The sequence below is a fragment of the Cheilinus undulatus genome, linkage group 9 (assembly GCF_018320785.1).
Source record: "Cheilinus undulatus linkage group 9, ASM1832078v1, whole genome shotgun sequence".
Classification (NCBI taxonomy): Eukaryota; Metazoa; Chordata; class Actinopteri; order Labriformes; family Labridae; genus Cheilinus; species Cheilinus undulatus.
The window spans coordinates 48,628,898-48,645,453 of NC_054873.1; the positions used below are offsets into that span (position 1 = coordinate 48,628,898).

The 16,556-nt window shown below is 41.2% G+C and overlaps 1 protein-coding gene across 1 annotated transcript in view; it reads left to right on the forward strand.

Annotated features, from left to right (window-relative positions):
* The window catches only part of tmtc2b (transmembrane O-mannosyltransferase targeting cadherins 2b), a 222,848-nt gene that overhangs the window by 129,649 nt on the left and 76,643 nt on the right, over positions 1-16,556 (forward strand). Inside the window, exon 3 of the mRNA XM_041796161.1 lies at positions 12,729-13,572. Within this exon, the coding sequence (XP_041652095.1) occupies positions 12,729-13,572 (844 nt within the window). The remainder of the gene's footprint in view (positions 1-12,728; positions 13,573-16,556) is intronic.

Below are 16,556 nucleotides of genomic sequence, written 5' to 3' on the forward strand. Positions count from 1 at the left end.
CTCATCCAGCTGTTTTTCATTGGTACCACTTCTTTTTCCAGCCTTTTGTAACCTGTCCATTAATGTTGTAGTACTTGAAACTTAAGGCTGATCTCAAGACCACATTTTGAATGTCATGGTCTTGTCTCAGACTCGAGAGCGTTTTTACTTGGTCTTGTCTCAGTCTTGGACTGGCCAGACTTGGGATTTTCTATCAAAACCAGTCTAGATCAGCACTGATCTGCTATTCTTCGACTTCATTAATGTGATAATAAGGAGAAGCACTCACTAAAACAACAATAGCTACACCTGCACCAACTCAGACATCAGTTCATCTTATCTCAGTCAGAAATACCTCTGAACGTTTACTCTAGGCTTCATTCACCTGACAAATCTAGATCTAATTTTCAGGTATTTAAAATAATTCTGGACTTGTCAGTTGCTTTTAAATACATACAAGGATTTATTTTTCACAAGAAATTAGTTGAACAAATTTGTTAAGATTTGCATTTTTGCATGTTGTGCTTTAAAAGAGTTGCCTTGTTTTTAATCTGTCAGATTTATTAGAAAGAAAACTAAAGCTAAAGAGAGAGAATGCTCTTCAACTGTTCAACCTTGTCGTGGTTTTATTTAAACTGATTTTTTATGGCCTCGGTGTCGCCTCTGTGTCGCCTCATTCTTGAAAATCTTGCTCTTGTCTTGTTGTCTGATAACCCTGCAAAGCAGATGGATTCGCTGAACCATTTGGGCCTGGTTAGAAAGTGACAGGACCAATCAGCGACGAGGGGCAGTGCTATTGGGCGCGGCAGAGTCGTGATGTATGCAACCAGCAACAATAGGCCGGTGCAATTATGGCAGAAGAGATTAGCATGGATGCTGCTGAAGCAACATTTCTCTGTTAAAAGAAGAATGAAAAACAGCAGTGAGTTGTTTTCTTTTCAAAAACCACAAAAGTCGTGTACTGACATGTCTGCAGTTGCCATGGTTCACTTTATGCAGTTCTTTACGGAGTTTACTCCTCGGTAGTGGCTACATCTGATTGGCCCATAAAGATGTGGCAGACCGAACCAATCACCCTCCGAGTTTTTTTTTTTTTTTTTTTTTTAAGCCTCTGCCCTTTCCCAAACACCGTCTATGGGAGATTTACCAGATGGATGCGTGGAACAAATCCATCTGACGTGTCAGGTTACAATGTTGCTGCATTTTATCTTCTCTTCATTGGCTCCCAGTATGTTTTAGACTTGATTTTAAGATTTTACTAATAACTTTTAAAGCTCTTAATGGCCTGGCTCCTACCTACATCTTCGATCTTTTAACCCTTTATGAGCCAGCACATACCCTGAGATCCTCAGGCAGGGGTCTTCTAGTTGTCCCAGGGGCCCGGCTGAAATCTGAAGGGGACAGGGCTTTTTCAGTCAGGGCCCCAGGGCTCTGGAACTTCCGCCTGAGGAAATCAGATTGGCTGAGTCAGTGACTTCTTTTAAATCTCTTCTTAAGACATACTTTTATCGAAGAGCCTTTCTGGATTTTTTCTTAAATTTTAACTCCTTTTATTTACCTGATTTTATTTGAGTTTGACATGTCTAGATCTTTTTACCTGTACCAACTTTGCTGCCTGATTACTGTTTTTTTATTTTATTTGCATTGTATTTATTTTTCTTGTGATGCACTTTGTAACTTTGTTTTGAAAAGTGCTCTATAAATAAAGATTATTATTATTATAATTATTATTATTATTATTATTATTATTATTATTCAAGCTTGCAGTCACTTCAACTAAACCATACCTGTAGCTCCACCTCTTTCTCCTCAAAGCACGCTGATTGGTCTGTTTCTTCTCTGACTGGAAACAAACTGTATCTGTATCAGCTTGATGGATCTGCCCAATGACTGACATGGAGTCTGTCTAATCCACTGGCTTTGCAAGGTTATAGCCAGACTTCAAATCCAACCTCTTTTACTCTTGTTTTTCCCCACTCTAACCCGTATTCTCGCTGATTTCTGGCTCTATTCTGAGTCCCGTCCCTCAAAGAAAAGCAAAAAGCCAAAAATGAGATCTTTAAAGGAAACTGGAGCCGTAGTTAAATAGCGCTTCATGTGCCCATGCCACTTAATAAACAATAATGATTCAACAGCTGTCTCAGTCTGTACATACTGCAGCAAACTTCTGATTTTATTTTCCTCATATCACAGCAGCAGATCATTTCCCCAACATTCCTTTGTTAATGAAACAGAACAGGCTGTGAAATCAGCCAAACAAAAGGCAGCAGTTTTCTCGTCCTGTCGTTGGAGAGAAAATCGTCAGCCATGGGCTTAATCACATTTTGAAACATGAGCCAGCTGTTGGTGATCCATAACACGTTGTTAGGAAGTGTAATCGTCAGCTCTTATCTTGTTTTGCGAGCTCACAATCAGGATTTTACACCCAAAGACTCTTTAATGTCTCGGGGGAGGCGATCGCAACAGCTGCAGCCGATAAGACAGAGAGAGAGAGAGAGGAGAGTTTGTGGTTCATCAACCTCCAGCTTGATTAGGCAGAGAGTATCCTCATCCATCACGCTTAAAGGAAAAATACGCACTTTTCTAAAGATTGTGGTCGTCTCCTAAATTTGAGGTTTCTCTCTCAGCAGTGTGAGTGTGTCTCCAAAGGCTTTGAAGGTGGTTTTACTCTCTGATTGGTACCCTGAGCTCATTTTCACTTCCATTACAAGTCCATCAATGTGAAGCAGCAGCTTGATGAAAGGCCCTCTGCAGACAATTGATCTCGGTAATGATGAAGAGGAGGGGGAAGGAGAGACATGCCACTCCTTTTTTACTGGATTTTCTCCGAGCTGCTCGCTGGAGTGTGAGCGAGCCACGGCGTCGCCGTTTGATGGGCTAGTTAGACGAGCTGTGTGATGGATTGTTTTTAAAACGCTCCTGAAAAATGGCGTGGCATCAGACAATTATGCAAACAGACTGCAAATGGACTCCTTTCTCTGGGCTAGGGCTGGGTGATGAGGACCAGAAGGCATATCTTTTTAATGGATAGTGAAGTATTGTGCATATTTTGATATTTTTAAAAAGGAAATGAATTTTGAAACTTGTTTGGTGCCACAGCATTATACTGATACTGGTGCTGGAATGAGAACAGCTCTAGTAAAGGCAATCCTGAATCAATCGGTGTCATTCTTTAAGAATGAGAGAGTTAGGTTATGGTTAGGTTATAGAAGTTGACTTCTGCTTTCTCTTTTTCTTTAAAGATTTGGGGTGTGCTTTTATTTTGATAGGACAGCACCATGCATGCTCCAAGACTGGGAAAAGACCCCACAACCAGTGCGTCAAGGATTACAGCCTCACCATTCAGGCACTTGATCAACCAGCTAGGCTAAACTGTCTAATCTATGTGCTTCACATTTCCTTTATTCAAGGAAATATGACCAGAAAATCATGAAACAACATAGAGGAATCCTGTCCTAGACCTGGAAAATTCACCCCTGAAAGATAAGTCAGATTGTTTTTTGAGTTCTGCCCGTTCTTGATTTTTATCAACCAGAAGAAAGGAGTGATAATAGACACAATACTAGTTTCATTTCAGCTACCAATATGCAAATGTAGTTAAGACCTAAAACTTTCATCCCTAAAAAACACTTTAATGACAAGGAATGAGGATGAAAGTTCCTCTGGTGTATTCATACGTACAGTCAATGTTTACAAGTGATAAAGGCCGAGATTACAACCCATGCAGGCCGATACTGACAGCTGATATACTACAGCTGATTTAGCCATGCCAAATGTTAGCACTACGAACTGGAAATCGTTCTTCTTCGCTGCCAGAAAGCACGTCATGCACGGGCTACTGTTAGCATAGAAGAATCGAAGGGCCCACTGCAGCAGAGAATGGAAGCTGTGTGACAGTTTTTCTCTGAATGTGATTGTTAAAATACCTTTCAGACTGGCGCTGTGGTACATGACAATAACTTCTTACTTGTTTTTCCTCCTGAAGCTAGCCGTTGTGTCATCTCATTGATGCTATCGATGCCTCTGAATCATTTGCAGCAGTTTTTCAGTGAGCTTGGAACTTGTGTGACTTCTGGGGACTTTAATGATTAAATCTGCACACATTAACCGGATATTGAAAGTCTTTTTATCCACTTTAATCAAATTACCATCATTTATTACCGCTAGCCTGAATGCTAACTCGAATGCTAACCGCCATATTTTTTTGGGTCTGTCAGCCAGTAGCAGGCTGTATTTGTTGAGCCATGTTCTGAGTCAAATATAGGTCTAAAATAATTTGCTAGTCTGCACAGTCAGTCCAGAAAGGTCATGCTGGTATTTGATCCATACTCGGTATCGGCCGATACCCAACACCTCGGTATCGGTATCGTATCGGGAAGGAAAAATGGTATCATCAGAACGTCCCTACTGGCTATGGCTTGGAAAAGAGCATTGCCAGTGGGAAAAGCCCTGGCTGAGATATCTCTATAAGCAGATGACACAATTCTTTATTCAGCAAACCCAGAAAACTCCATATTTATGACATATTCAAGAGCAAATGTTGAATTATTTGACGCCTACAGGAAATACACATCTGGGGACACCTGAGGGTTTACTGAGCATTAGACCTGCTAGCTATTTCCCTATAAATTAGCATAAACTCCACATAAATCATCTTGTCTTTCCCTCTTTCTTGTCAGAAAATATTCCATTATATCTCTCTAACCTAATATTTGTCCCATCCCTACTCCACACTGATTAATTGCATTTCTCCCTGCGCTCTCTTGTTTTTTTACTATAATTTATTCCAGGACCCTCGTGGTTTAAAATAAAACACTGTAGATAGCGTTTCCTCTGTCAGTTGTAGGCAGGCCCAGGCTGTAATAGGGGTTCTGTAATTGGCCTGTTTTGCATTTCATCTCCAAGGATCTGTTATTCACACGCCTGCCTTATAAAGGCTAAATTGTTTCAATTCTGAGCTGATCACACCTCCAACACAAGAGAAGAAAAAAAAGCCTGCCCTTTTACCTCCTAAGGGGTTTAGCTAAACCACTTATTTCAAACCAAACTGGATTATAGACTAAAGAGAAAGGCTGGAATGCCGTGCTTTTCCTACAGAATGGAGTCAGAGCACCCAGGGAGCCGTTGCCCAGCTGGTAATTGAACTTATGCTTTCCAATGGACGAGTTAACCGCAAGCATATTAGAGGAAATCCATGTTTGTTTATTCAGGAGAGGGTTTGCGCCGTCCCTGCCTGTAATGTGTCCTCCAGAGGACTTCCTGCCTCTACGTGTCTCTGCTTCCACATTTATTTTCTTAGACAGTCGGAGGAGTCGGCAAAGTAGGCCAAGAGGAGAAGCAGCAGGGTGACAAATGTGTGAAGTTCAGTCAAAGGTTTGTTTTATGCTCTCAGAGCGGCCCCAAAGACACTTTTCTTACAGGAGAGAGGAAATTTCATTGTGCAAGTGCAGCGTGAGGAATGTAAATGAAACAGGGGCGCCGTCCTGAGCAGCCGAGCATGGAGGAGGTTAATAGGAGGGGGAATCTCAGTGTCTCATCGCAGGACTCGGATTAAATTCTGGGGGTCACAATTCAACTCAAAATTGATCGACAGTATAGTCCCTTTACAAAGGGATGCTTATTTCTACTTTGCACTAACCGAACAGACTGTTTCATCTCTCCATGGGGTTTATGCAGGTAGAAGGGTAGAACCATGCACATGGGCATTATTCTGTATGATGATACAGGGGTGCCAATATCAATATATTGTGATATATATACTTTATACATAACCTCTGTGTCATTTGAAGTAAATATCAAATGATATTATACGCCTTAACTCGCATATGAACTTCATTGACATCCCATCCTTAATCCATAGGGTTTAATATGACGTCGGTCCACCCTTTGCAGCTACAACAGCTTCAACTTTTCTGGGAAGGCTTTCCACAAGGTTTAGGAGTGTGTTTATGGGAATTTTTGACCATTCTCCCGGAAGCACATTTGTGAGGTCACACACTGACTTTGAACGAGAAGGCCTGGCTCTCAGTCTCTGCTCTAATTCATCCCAAAGGTGTTCTATGGGGTTGAGGTCAGGACTCTGTGCAGGCCAGTCAAGTTGATCCACACCAAACTCTCTCATCCATGTCTTTATGGACCTTGCTTTGTGCACTGGTGCACAGTCATGTTGGAACAGGAAGGGGTCATTCCCAAACTGTTCCTACAAAGTTGGGAGCATGAAATTGTCCAAAATCTCTTGGTATGCTGAAGCATTCAGAGTTCCTTTGACTGGAACTAAGGGGCTAAGCCCAGCTCCTGAAGAGCAAGCCCACACCATAATCCCCCCTCCACCAAACTTTACACTTGGCACAATGCAGTCAGACAAGTACCGTTCTCCTGGCTCCTGCCAAACCCAGACTGGTCCATCAGATTGCCAGATGGAGAAGCACAATTCGCCCCTCCAGAGAAGGCGTCTCCACTGCTCTAGAGTCCAGTGGTGGCGTGCTTTACACCACTGCATCCAGTGCTTTACATTGCACTTGGTGATGTATGGCGTCATTTACGTGGTCTACCACTTGGTGGTTAAGTTGCTGTCATTCCCAGTCGCTTCCACATTGTTATAATACCACTGACAGTTGACTGTGGAATATTTAGGAGCGAGGACATTTCCCCTCTGGACTTGTTGCACAGGTGGCATCCTATCACAGTACCACACTGGAATTCACTGAGAGCGAGCCATTCTTTCACAAATGTTTGTAGAAACAGTCTGCATGCCTAGGTGCTTGATTTTAAACACCTGTGGACATGGAAATGATTGGAACACCTGATTTCAATTATTTGGATAGGTGAGTGAATACTTTTGGCAATATAGTGTATTTTAAAACCATGATTTAAACCATAATATGTTAAAGCCAACCTCAGAGATGAAACAATAAAATTAATCTTTTAATTTCGCACAAAAGCTAAAATTTTAAGAGGAAAAAACTAACATTTTTTTAGGATTATGAATTTGTACATTTACAAGAAATCATACTCTGGACAGAGTTTGGAAACTTGGAAATTTACATGAAAAATCCTGACATTTCCAAATTCCAGAAGTCTCAGATTTTGATGATAGAAACTCAGAAATGTAAGGTTTTTAGAATCATAAATTTGCAACAGTGTACAGCAAACTAAAAACAGTGGTAGGATTTTCGACCTTATAGTCTTCAAAATTCTATATTTTAGTTTAAGCACATTTACAACTTTTAAAGTCAAAAAACATTTTTTTTCATAAGTTCTTCTTGAAAATCAACAGATGATTTTTAGAGTGGCCCTGCTGTAATAATGGATGATGTATACATACATCTTTTATCAATAAAATGTGTATGTAGGTCCATAATGGTGGTATTTTGTCAATAAAAACAATTAAAATTGATGTTAATATTTCCATGTGGGTCCTAGGGGGGTTTGGCTTTCCTTATATATGAGTCGGGGGGTCCCTGAAGGAAAAGGCTGGGAACTACTGATCTAGACTGTGACGTGGATCCATGTTTCCTCCCAGTGTGTGAGTGAGTGTTGGCTGTGTCTGTAAAGAGTCAGAATGACATATTTGTTTGTCATAGAGCCTGCTATGAGAATAAATGAGAGCAGAGCTGAGTTGTTGTCGTTGTCAGCACATTCAGGCCTTCAGAGGTTTTTGCACAAAAATATAAAAATCAGCAGCCTGGAGACGCTGGTCACATGACGGCAGGAACAAAGCATGATGAGGTGCAAAGAAGAGAAAAAATCCTCACAGGGGGATGAATGAGCGGATCCTGGCTCAGTGCCTCTTTAACAAAACATTCATATTAGACGAGCGGTTCTCTCCGAAAATAGCCGAAGCTTCTCTCCAAATCTTCCCTCCACGCGGCCCTCTGAGTCCTCTTTGAGCTGGTGTCTCCGAAGCCCATACTCGGGCCAGAGAGAGCCCGTAGAGGAGCCCCGTAAATCTGGGCTGGATCTCCCTGAAGCAGCGATTGAGATGTATTAACACCGCTCAGCCAGCCTCTGTGGTAAAGTCTGCACAAAGCACGGCCCCGGGGCCTCTCAGACCACTTCAGTCCACTTCAGCTCTTTGTAGAGTCTCTGCTCACCTGCTTTGATTAAAAAGTAGCCACAGGATCTTTGTCTCAGCACTCCAGTGAGTTTAAGGATGGAAGGTGCACATTGAGACCTGGTGTGTGAGATTTGAAGAGGATGATAACCATCCATCTATCCCAGGAGTTCATGTGAAGTTCAGATGAAAGAGTTTCACTTTGAGCTTCAGGAGAGAGAGAGCACTAATTGTGGACAGCTGCTGACTTTTAATAACGCTCATTCTTCTGAAGTTAGATTTCACTGTAAGCTCTGTAGAATGAGTTCATGCTTTCTGATTGATAAAATATGAAACAAACTTATTTCTGCAGACACGCCTTTACTTTGGTATCAGTCGCTAAAAAATATTGTCTCCTTATTGGCTGAATGAGTTCTACTTTATGCATCTTTATCAGTGTGATTCTGAACCTCATTATTCCAGAGCCTTTTACAGCATATATTCCTTATAACAAGCTACCAATCTTTGCCATTCCTGTCTCTATCTTCCTCTGAAATGTATGCAGAGCTGACTCCATCTCTTTCTATTAATGAGCGCGATGGCGTGGGTTGAAGCCATGACCTTTTGATACCAAAGAACTGAAGATCTTCTTCATCAGAGGAAAATCCTCCTGAAATCCTGAAGCACCCCGGCTGTTTCTGAATCGCCCAGAAGCTTTTGACAGAGCTGACCTTATACGTTTGTATCTGCCATGAATATTTTACCCTGACTCGTCTGTGACGTTCTCCAGCCATAAAACCAACCCTCAGATCAGAGCGTGAACATGCTGATGGGCTTTATAAACAGTTTACTCCATTAAAGAGCACGTCTTCTGTAGACTGTTTAGTTAAACACTAACTCTGAGCTAATACTTCATTTACTCTGGATTAAGGCTGCAGTAATCGATCCATTATGTAATCGAGTATTCTATCGATTCTTCAGGTGATTAATCGAGTACTCTATTAAGAAATATTGCTTTTTTTTAACCTATCACTTTTGCTTTTTTAAGAGAAGTAGTACTCGACAAATGAGAAAAGAAGCTGGGTCCCTTAAATGAACTACTTCTGTATTACAGATTGGTATTTACAGGTTCTCTAAAGACAATATATTTCACAAAGTGCAATTAAGTTCTGATGCCAGTTTACATTTCTAAAAGTTACATGGAAAGGAAGCTAAATAATGACATTAGATAATGCCATATTTGGAGTTTTAGGGATTCTCTCCCAGGAAATTTTGGGTGCCAGCACTTTATTTCTTCTATTGTAGTTTATTTCTACATGTGCATCTCAAAAAATTAGAATATCATGAAAAATTTTAATATTTTTTGTCACTCTTTTCTGAAAGTGAAACCCAAATATTATATAAACTCATTACACATAGAGTGAAATATTTAAAACCTTTATTTCTTTAATTTTTTTACTATTATGGCTTACAGATAAGAAAACCCAAAATTCAGTGTCTTAAAAAATTTGAATATTACATAAGATCAATTAAAAACAGGATATTTTAAACAGAAATGTCAGACTTCTGAAAAGTATGTTCATTTCTATGCATCAATACTTAGTTGGGCCTCCATTTGCATGAATTCCTGCATCAATGTAGCGTGGCATGGAGGCGATCAGCCTGTGGCACTGCTCAGGTGTAACGGAAGCCCTGGTTGCTTTGATAGCGGCCTTCAGGTCATCTGCATTGTTGGTTCTGGTGTTTCTCATCTTCCTCTTGACAGTACCCCCATAGATTCTCTATGGGGTTCAGGTCAGAATCAAGCTCAGTAACACCATGGTCTTTGAAGCAGCTTTTGGTACCTTTGGCAGTGTGGGCAGGTGCCAAGTCCTGCTGGAAAATGAAATCAACATCTCCATAAAGCTTGTCAGCAGCATGAAGGTCTCTAAAATGTCCTGGTAGATGGCTGCGTTGACTGTGGACTTCAGAAAACACAGTGGACCAACACCAGCAGATGCCATGGCAGCCCAAATCATCACTGACTGGAAACTTCACACTGGAATTCAAGCAACGTGGATTCTGTGCCTCTCGACTCTTCTAGGTCCCAGAGTCTGGAGGAGGAGTGGAGAGGCACAGAATTGCCTGCTGTTTTCCCATTTTTCTTTTTGCTAATTTTTCCCCATTCTCGTCACTTTTCACTCAATTTTGCCATTTTTTTGCCACTTTTTGACCATTTTTTCAACGTCTAGCCCCTTAGCCCCCCCCCCCCCCCATTTAGCTGCCTTTTGCAATTGACTGCTCCTTTTTTTTTCCATTTCCCTACCTTCTTTCTGCTTTTTGCCCATTTTTCCCACCTTTTTGCAGGTTTTTGCCCATTTTAATCCGTTTTCACCCATTTTTTGCCATGTTTTGGCAACATTTTATCCATTTTTGCCACCTGTAACTCATTTTTTTTGGTCACTTTTCAACAACTTTTGCCACTTTCTGCCCTTTTTTGCCACTTTTCTCCCAGTGTTTGCTGCTTTTAGACCATTTTTGCCACCGTTTGATTGGCTTAGATTGTGGCTCTTGCAAATGTGTTTTTCAACAATTTGGCTCTTTGGTTGAGCAGGGTTGAGTAACACTATCTTAGACTGTGGTGACCAGATTTCAACCATGCTGCACTTATTAATACAGTAATTATACATTTTAAAGATCAAGAACAGCATAAACAGAGTAATCTTACAATGCACATACTTCTTCAGTGTCTCAAAGCATTGCAACTGTGTGAAAAAGCTGCAACAAACCAGCTGTTAACGGCCGCAGCAGTGTAAAGGTTAATGCTGCGGCTCACTCAGACTTCTGTGTTGGATAAGAAATGCTTTCCCACAAAGAGTGCAGAGAGAAGGGTCAGCTGCTCTGCCAACAAAGTATAAAATAACCAAACAGCCTATTAATATTTCATGCAGCATTTTGGAAATTGTTTGATATCAAGTCTGTAACATGATGAATGAAGCTCACGTTGTTGGTTTGACGTGTCACTGGAGGCATCGGAGGGAAAAATGTGCCTGGATTGACATATCGATCGTTCACCTTCATTTAGACACAAGCAGTGGCTCAGTGCTCAGGATCTGGCTTGAATAACAACCAGCAGGCCAGCTTTTCCTCTAGATTAGGCTCAAATCGAGCTTTAAAGAGTCCCTAATAGAAAAGAAAAACATGACACTGAGGCGGTTTGTTCTTCCTGCATGGCTTTCCAAAAACCTTCCACCAGCCAGAACACCAGTTTCTGATGAAACACATATCAAAGCTTCTCTCAGCAGTCGACACGTTCTAGATCGTCCTTGAGCACTCGTTTGGTTCCAGATGGCATTACGCAGCTGGACTGTCGAGGCCGATTTATTCTGGAGAGTTAAAGTGATGTAAGAAGGAGCTTTTCTCTGATCGGTGTCCAGGCTACAGCCTTGGTCAGAAGAAATGTGAAGGACCAACACTCGTAAATATTACAGCTGCCCAGGAAACCACACTTCTTCTAATGTACACTTCGTTTTGTTACACTGGTTCTGCCTTAGATAGGGAAGTGCAGTGTGTCGAGGGATTTCTCCAAACCTTGCATGAATGTCCACCCTGATTTAACCCTTTAAAATCTACCATTGTGCAAGTCCGCCAGGACATATTCTTACATTTTTACATACTGTAGTGTCATTTTTTGCAGTATTTTTATTTGCTTTACATCAATATAACCCTTATATCCCAAGTTTTAATAATATGTATTGACTTATGTCTTAACTACTAAAATAACTTGCTTAAAAATGCAATAAACCTTAAAAAAAAAGAAAATTTTTGTTTTTTTCACATATATTTCAAAAAAACAGAAATTGCACTGCTGTATCCCTCAAATTTGTAAATGTAAAAAAGTTGCACAATATCCTTTGGAATCACAGGAAATTTATTTGGAGTCTGTACATAAGTTCCTTTTTGTAACCTGTAGAAAAACTGAGCCAGATGAGTAGTTGGACTCTTCATCTGATGCTATAAGTAGTTCAAAAGCTTCGCACCAGCTCTAAAACTGTTTGGCGCGACCGGGGTTTTGTGAATCCATAACTACACATGTGTGGAAGTGTGTCAAAGGTGTGTGTGATGGATGTCTGGCGTGTTGGTTGTGTGTCTGAGTGTTTTTGTAAAAAAGTAGGAGTGAAATGAGAGCGAGGGCAAGTATGTGTGCAGGCTAAGTTCTTTAATGTATTCTGTGGAAAAAATACAACTCCTGGGAAAATATGCCACTTCCTGTTATTGGGGTGGGGAGCCAATGAGGTAGGGACACTTAAGAATCATGTGACAGGTCATGCCCACAGCGTGATGACGTTTATTTCAATGTAGGAAGTGCTGCAAATACCCGTGGTCTCATTTATAAAGATTTTTATGTGCATTTTATTGTGTATTTTTACAAACCCATCACTGCAACGAAAAAGTGCTCTGAAACATGGTGAATGTGTGAAATGATAGTATAACTCCCCAGAATTTATATGCAAAAAGAATGATCGATCTATCTTATCTGGTTTCAAATCTACTGCCAATCAAATATGGGTATGCTTATCGTAGCGCCGGCTCCAGTTGGGTTCTAAAGGGTTAAGGATGAATTAATCCTGTCTGCTGTATTTCTCACTGAGGCATTAAACCACCAGGCAGCATCTCTCTCTCTTCTTCTCTTTGACATGGATTTGAGTGTTTGATCAGTGTTTCCTCTCTCCCACAGAGGAAGAACCTCCACCTGCTGCTGAATGTGTTCGTGCTGGCGGCCTGGGGAGCCATCCTGTTGGCGGGACGTTTCTACTGGATGGGAAACAAACCTCCAAACTTCTCCAACTCTGACAACCCGGCAGCAGACTCGCCCTCCCTCCTCACTAGGACGCTGACATTTTTCTACCTGCCCGCCATCAACTTCTGGCTTCTCCTTTGCCCAGATATGCTCAGCTTTGATTGGTCGATGGACGCCCTGCCTCTGGTCAGGAGCTTTGCTGACTGGAGGAATTTACACACGGCCGTCTTTTACCTCGGATTGTTTTTGCTAGCCTGGTTCAGCCTGTGGACGCCTCTCGCTGCTAAAGGGAAGGACACCAATGGCAAAGCTCATCATTACACCAACGGCAAGAACGGGAACAGTAACGGCCACAGTTACCAGTACAACCACGAACATTTGAACAATTCCCACACAGACGCTCAGAGTAGCAGTGCTCAAAACGGAACCAAAAAGCACTATGAGAGCAGGACTCCACTGCCCACCACTGAGAACGTGGTGGTGTTCTCTCTGGGTCTGCTGGCCGTCCCTTTCCTCCCCGCCACTAACCTCTTTTTCTACGTGGGCTTTGTGATAGCAGAGAGAGTACTGTACATCCCCAGCATGGGCTTCTGCCTGCTGGTGGCCGTGGGGATGAGATCTCTGTACATCCGTCTGAGACGCAGGTCCTTCAGGACCATGCTGGTGTACTGCAGCGCTGCTCTGGTGCTTCTGTTTGGGGTCAAAACAGTCCTGAGGAACCGGGACTGGCAGAATGAGGAGATGCTCTACAAGTCAGGGATTTATGTCAATCCTGCTAAAGGTAAGGGTTAAATCCGGTTCATGCATGCACCATTTAGCTGTCAGCATCATGCAGAGGTTGGGTTAGGCTATGTCGTTGTTTGTCTTTGATGGACAGGGTCATAAAAATTCAATTAGACTGTGCTATTGCCTGTCGTTTTATATTTCCTTTTTCTAATGATGAGTGAGAAACAGCCTACAGCTATTAATGCATCACCCTCTCAACAAACAATGGAATCAGAGCTATTTTCAGTCCTCTCTGTGGTTTCAAAATCAGACTCACAAGAAGGGACCTTCTCATAAAAACCCCGTAAATGCAGAGCCACAGTGAATGTCCGGTGTAGGATGTTACTGTTTTGGACAGTTCAACTCTGTGAGACAAGATGAGACGGTTAGACGTCATACAGTGCAGTAGGATACTTTCCAATACAGCACAATGCGACGCAATGATTCAATATAATACGATGTGATATGATGCAAGATCATACTGAAATAGGTGATATCATCAAAAGAGACAATCTGAGACAATGCAACAGTACACTAGCTGGTATGAAACAATATGATATTACTTATAAGGCTTTAAGATACAATAAGAAGCATGAGGATATGAGATGAACGGATATGATGTGAGCAAGCGGCAACCTCTGGTAGCTTTAGCAACTAAAACTAGACCTCTGAATGAAATGAAGAATAAAAACAACCCTAAAAACTTTTCATGTTGGGAAAGAGGTTTTCTCTCTTCTGCTGACCTGCTTCGCCATGAGTTAGTGATAGTTAAGGGGGATAAGGTTAGTTGTTAGTAGTTATAAACAAAGCCTGCCAGTGGAGTGACTAGCTCAGACTTAGCCCCGGTGGTGGTTTTGTCTAAGCTGGACAACGTCACTTTATTGAAAGAAGCTCAAAGAGCGACGCTGAAAGTTTTCTGTGACAGAAAAGATGCTTTCGCTCTGCTCTTTTCGCTCGACGCAAGCCGTCTGCTTACCAGTGGTTTTAGGGCTCACAGTTCAATTCAATTTCGATTCTTTAGGTTGTGATTTGATTCGATATTGTTTCGATTCGATTTGATATTGATTTAAGTGCTTCAATGTCAATTCAGTAAGAAGTAGAAATACACAAATAACCTGTTGACAATTTTTGATAATTATTTTCATGCCCATGTGAACATATTTGGTAAGCCATCTCACATTTTTGAGCAATAAAACATCTGAAAATAAAAATTTGCACAATAATAACTTATTCGTGCATATGGAGTATAAAAGTAAAAAACATGACAGTTCTGTAGAAACACTGAAAAAGTAAAGTGCATGTAAACTTAAATAATATTTCTGTCCTCTTGGAAATTGTGAAAAAACCTCACATAACATGTTTATGGTTGGTTGGTGTTTGGTTGAGTGCAACCTCCATCCATACAACGCGAATCACACACACAGCGACCCCCACAGGCCAGGAGGTGAATCGATCAGAGGATTTGCTGGATGGATACTGAATTGGGGGGAAAATATTGCAATGCATCAATTAATCGATATTTTTACCCACCCCTAGTGGTTTTCAAACTTTTTTCACCAAGGCACACCTAAGGTTAAGCCAAAATCTCAAGGCACGTAATATTTAAATTGACACATAATAGACTTTTTAAATAATGTTACAGTCAAGGTGGCCTATAAGGGGAGATAACTGGGAGAGCTTTCTGGGGCCCAGCCAACTGGGGGATCATGGAGATGGCAAAAGTGGTTTAAAGGTGGTGAAATAACTAATAAAATTGGACAAAAAGGGGCAAAACAGAGTTAGAAATGGGTGAAAATTGGTAAAAATGTGGCCAAGCGATGAGTTGAAATTGGCAAAAACTTGTTGAAAGTGTCAAAGTAGTGGCAAAAATGGGTTACAGTGGGCCTAAAGGATTAAATGTTGTTAAAAGGTGGCATTAATGGGTTGAAAGTGTCAAAAAGGTGGCAAAAGGAAACACAAGTGGCAGAAAAGTGGCAAAAAAGGGTTAAAGTTGCTAAAAGGCGTTAGAGGTGATGGGAAAAAATGGCCGAACAATAGCAAAATTGTGCAAAAAGTGGCAAAAAGGTAACAAAAATGGGTTAAATGTGGCAAAAAGTTCCAAAACAGTGGCAAAAATGAGTTAAAAGTAGTAAGAAGTGGCAAAAATGAAAAGAAAAATGGTTTAACTTGGTCAGAAAAATGGCACAAATTAATAATTTCAACACCATTTTTAACCCAACAATAGCTTGCCATTTTTTTATGAGGTAACTGTTAGCCACAATGCTAGTGCCAATGCTACTGATCCAACACACCTGCACTGATACCATCAATAAATCCCAGCTGGGGAGGTCCCATCCTCTGGGGTTTTTCAGGGGTCCAGCCTGATCTGTGGTCAGGCGTGGTTACAGTTCTATGGTACAGATTCCCATGGCACACCTAGACTTGCCTTAAGGCACACTAGTGAGCCCACCACTGCACTAGAGTATATGATTTCCTTTATTGTCCAATGGGAAAATCAGTCTGGGACAGCAGTGAACACACTGAACCCTCTCTACTGTCAAATCAGCATATATTAAATCAACAGGAATGACTAAAAATCAACACGTAAGTAGAGAAGTACTGTACAGATCCATGAACACCACAAAGACCTGCTGCAGCTACAGAGCTTGAGCTTGTGAAAGTGTGCTACTGTTGGTTTTTGCTACAGTATCAAACAACATCGGTATGTTAGCTTTCAAACTGATTAGTTTCTGACAGAAAACTTATTTTATTTTTCAAACTCAGGTTAAAAATTCACCCACCTGTGCTTGGCTTAAACACACCTGAACGCTCGATTTGATATAAAACATTAGTGTTTTGACTGCAGCACTTTCTCTCAGCTGGCACCCTTTATAATTCAGCAGAAAGCTCCAAATGTTTTATGTGCAGAATGAACTCAGACGTAGCTTTGACGTGTATGATTCAAGGTTAAATGCATTCCTAAAAGCATTTTGATTTTGCTTTAGTGTAAGGCAGGTTTTT